Source organism: Rhea americana, unplaced genomic scaffold (genome assembly GCF_003343005.1).
Source record: "Rhea americana isolate MKP2758 unplaced genomic scaffold, rheAme1 scaffold_35, whole genome shotgun sequence".
NCBI classification, from domain to species: Eukaryota; Metazoa; Chordata; class Aves; order Rheiformes; family Rheidae; genus Rhea; species Rhea americana.
The window spans coordinates 3,980,952-3,985,301 of NW_028186479.1; the positions used below are offsets into that span (position 1 = coordinate 3,980,952).

The window sequence follows — 4,350 nt, forward strand, 5'->3', positions numbered from 1 at the left end:
AGGACCTCTCCCATAACAGGAAAAGGAACAAGGAGGCTTTGGAGCAGCATAAGGGACTCTGAAGTTGGAATGGGAAGAAACCAATGCTGGAAATACTTGAAATGTATTTCCTGCACACTTATACAAGGGTTGGCTGTGCTGGTGCAAGTCAGACTTTAATGAAACATTGGTTCCGCAAGTAAAAAAGAGAAGCTTCCTCTTCTCCCGTACAGCTGTTTCTCCTGGAAGATGATAGAAGCGCCAACCTTTGATCCTGGATTCTAGCCAAGAAAATAGCTGAGTGACTTGGGAATCTCCCAAAAGACAGTCCATAGACCCGCAAACCCTCCCAAATTAATAAATCACAATTGAATAATTTACTTTTCATATTGTAATGGAGCATATCAAAATCTGTATTTGACAATGCTTCTTGTACTATTATCCTCATAGTGAGGGCAAGAGGCAGAGCCAGATACACATGGCCATGCAAAAAGGCCTACAGCAGATCAAGAAAGGGAGTTAGGTCTCCCAAGCCCTGTTTGAGTGGCCCAGTAATTCTAGGAGTGTTTTTCCTCTTGCTGCTGGACTGGCCTGCAAAAAACAAAGTTATCCAAAGTCCTAGTGAGGATAGCAGTTTTTTTAACAAAGCCTCACAGAGCTTATCCTCAAACTCATTTATTTTTTCTTCTCTCAAAAGGTAGAAATGAAAATGAGAAGGGCAGCCTTTTTGTAGAGCAGCTCACAGTTCTGTTTGCTTTATATTTTTAAGGTTTTGGCTAGGGCTTTAGCTTTCTCTCTTACTTTTCCTGGTTCCCTGTAAGGGGAAAAAATTGAGGTGGAAAAAAGCTTAAACTCTCTTCAACGTCCATAAAATATGATTTATGACGGAGCTGTAAACTTGACGCTTAAATGGTTCCTTTCTTGTTTTGTTTTCCACAGGTCTTTACCTTCACCATGTCAAGGAGTCTTAATGATGTATTCCTTCTCCATTGTGTTCCCCACCTGTCATCTTGCTAGGATCTAACTACAGAATGAACATAGCAGCGGTGTTTAATGCCCTGCTCGTGTCCATCCTCGCTGCTGTGCTGTGGAAATATATCAAACTGCGAGAACATGTCTTTGTGGTTGAAGAGGAGTTGGTCCTCACACGTCAGTCTCAAGAACTCTCTCAGGTTCAGATTGACTACAATGCAGCTCTCCAGGCACTGGTGGAGGATGGTACTAGGATGGTGTGCACGGGCAGGATGCACACGGACCGCATCTGCCGCTTTGAATCCCTCTGCTACTCTACTGAGGCAGAGGAGTTTATTTACTTTCACAGCAATTCTTCAGTCATGCTGCCCAACCTGGGCTCCCGCCGGTTCCAGCCAGCTCTGCTCGACCTCTCCTCAGTCGAAGATCACAACACCCAATACTTCAACTTTGTGGAGCTGCCAGCTGCTGCACTGAAATTTATGCCAAAGCCAGTCTTCGTGCCTGATATAGCAYTGATCACTAACAGGTTCAACCCAGACAACTTGATGCATGTCTTTCATGATGACCTACTCCCCATCTATTACACCATGCAGCAGTTCTCCGATTTAGATCTGGAAGCACGACTCTTCTTCATGGAAGGGTGGAGTGAAGGTGTTCACTTTGACCTTTACAAGTTACTGAGTAACAAGCAGCCGCTCCTCAGGGAGCAGCTTAAAACCTTGGGCAGGCTCCTCTGCTTTACTAAATCGTATGTGGGACTGTCCAAAATCACCACTTGGTACCAGTATGGGTTTGTCCAGCCACAAGGGCCGAAGGCCAACATCTTGGTTTCTGGTAACGAGATCAGACAATTCACCAAGTTCATGATGGAGAAGCTGAACATCAGCTTGGAGGAAAGCTCCAGTGAAGAGTACATCGTAGTGTTCAGTCGAACGATCAACAGACTTATCCTAAATGAGGCAGAACTAATCTTGGCGCTAGCCCAGGAGTTTCAGATGAAAACCATTACTGTTTCTCTGGAGGAACATTCATTTTCTGACATAGTCCGGCTGATCAGCAACGCGTCCATGCTGGTCAGCATGCATGGGGCCCAATTAGTGATGTCTCTCTTCCTGCCAAGAGGTGCCGCAGTGGTGGAGCTCTTTCCTTATGCTATCAACCCTGAGCACTATACCCCTTACAAAACCCTGGCAACCCTTCCTGGCATGGACCTGCAGTACATTGCYTGGCAGAACACTGACAAGGAAGACACTGTTACCTACCCAGACCGACCATGGGATCAGGGCGGCATTGCTCATCTGGACAAAGCTGAGCAGGAGCGCATCATTAAGAGCACAGAAGTGCCGCGGCACCTCTGCTGCCGCAACCCTGAGTGGCTGTTCCGTGCCTACCAGGATACAAGGGTGGACATCCCTTCTCTCATCCATGTGATCAGGCAGACTGTGAAGTCTAAGCCTGGACTCAAGAAACAGAAGTGGTCTGGTAGCCTCTACCCTGGCAAAGTGAGGGATGCCAAGTGTCAAGCCTTTGTCCAGGGCACGAGCGAAGCTAGACTTGCTGTGTCTTGGCAGATCCCCTGGAACCTTAAGTATCTGAAAGTCAGAGAAGTGAAATATGAAGTGTGGATACAAGAGCAAGGGGAAAACACTTACATGCCTTATATATTGTCCCATCAGAATCACACCTTCTCGGAAAACATTAAGCCCTTCACAGTATACCTAGTGTGGATACGCTGCATCTTCAACAAAAATCTCCTGGGACCTTTTGCTGATGTGCTCTTATGTAGTACATAACTTGTTGCGCTACCTGTACAGCTCTGCCCTGYTCTCCACTCCGTATGTGGTTTAAAATCTACTGTCTTGTAGTTTTTAGGGGGCTGAAGAATACTAGACTGTACCAGTGCCTAARTGTCCAACTGATTGTGTTTCATGTGTGTTCTTTAAATGGTATTTATTTTCAGTGAGAGTTAAAGAAAATAAAAATAAAAATGTTCTTCAGCATAACTTCCAGAGGTTAAATTACGTGCTGAATACATGTAATTGAAAACAGAACGGAAGTGAATTGTGTGCATCTTGGTAGTGATTTGACTGTTCTATTGTGTGGTGAGTATTTAAGTACAGCATTAAACTGCAATTAATTCCATGGACAGGTGGGCAATTTTCATCAGCTTTTTTATTAAGTTATTTTGTTCAATAACCTTGTGTGTACATTTGAGTTAAAGATTTGGTACAAGAGCCTTCATTAAACTGCTGTAAACCTCCTCAAGATCTATTTGTCTTTTATTATTTGCCACAGTGATTACCGTGATAGCGTTAGCCATTGCTATGATAAAATGTGCATGTGAATAGCTTATGCTTTGTATTTTGGCTAAGAGAATGAAAATACAGTGTCAGTGCCATTTAAAAGTGGATGTTACTGCATGCCAATAGCAACACGGAAGGCTGGAATAGCAGCTGGGAAGGAACGGGTAGCACAACTGAGTAGTTTTAAGGTCTATTTTGCCTTTTGTGAGTTATGTTCAATCCTGTGGGAAAGGAAGGGGATTGGTCTGGGAAAGCCAACGGAGGAGAGATTGCTCATATAAAAATCCTCTCAAAGAAAATTCAGTTTTGAATTTTTGATCAGAATGATCTGCAGATAATGTCTGCTAACAGGAGGTGATCCTGTAGCTCCCTGGGCAAATTTCACAGATTGCTGGGGGGAGAAGCAGACTTAGGCAGGGGGCAGCAACATGAGCGTCGTGGAGTTGGGCTGAAGAGAGAACGTGCCAGGGCCAGGCTGATGGCTCTTTCAGCTCTGTTAATCAAGTCAGAGGAGTAGTTTATTCTGGACTTACACTCGTGTTCCTTTAGATCAGAATCTGGCTCTCTTACTCCATCTGTTTTTTTTATTACCAGGATAGTAGTACTCTATCCATGTCAGAACCTGATCCTGACTTATGCTTCAGGCTGAGACCCTACATGATGCTGTTTTTGAAAAGCAACCATGTGAAAAGCATAGATGTCTTGCAGGAGAGGGGAAAGAAAGGGCAGAAGTGTGGATATGTTTCACTGATAGAAGCTAGCATGTTCCATAGATTATAACCAACGTTAAAGCAACAGGGAATGTGCTTTCTTCTGTGCTGCTTCACTGTCCTCCCAAGGTCTGGGTGGATGTTTGAAAGGTAGAATGACGGGCTTTCCTTCTGAGTGATGGGCTGATAGATGATAAGCATCCTGAGGCAAGATTATGAGTTTAGAGGGTGTGGGGGAACAGGGCTATAAAAATCAGACAAGATTTTGAGGTTTGAAAATGAATAAAACACTGCAGAACAACTTTGGACCTTTGGGCTACTGTTCCTTCTGTGAATGCATTTTCATTATACCTTGTTTTATTATTAAACAGGTTGTTTATGAT

At 44.1% G+C, this 4,350-nt stretch overlaps 1 protein-coding gene across 1 annotated transcript; it reads left to right on the plus strand.

Moving 5' to 3' along the window:
* Positions 1 to 915: 915 nt before the first annotated feature.
* POMGNT2 (protein O-linked mannose N-acetylglucosaminyltransferase 2 (beta 1,4-)) lies at positions 916 to 3,214 on the plus strand. Its single transcript, XM_085311820.1, has one exon. It carries the CDS (start codon positions 1,011 to 1,013, stop codon positions 2,745 to 2,747), a length of 1,737 nt encoding a protein of 578 aa, XP_085167946.1. The 5' UTR covers positions 916 to 1,010; the 3' UTR covers positions 2,748 to 3,214.
* Positions 3,215 to 4,350: the final 1,136 nt, after the last annotated feature.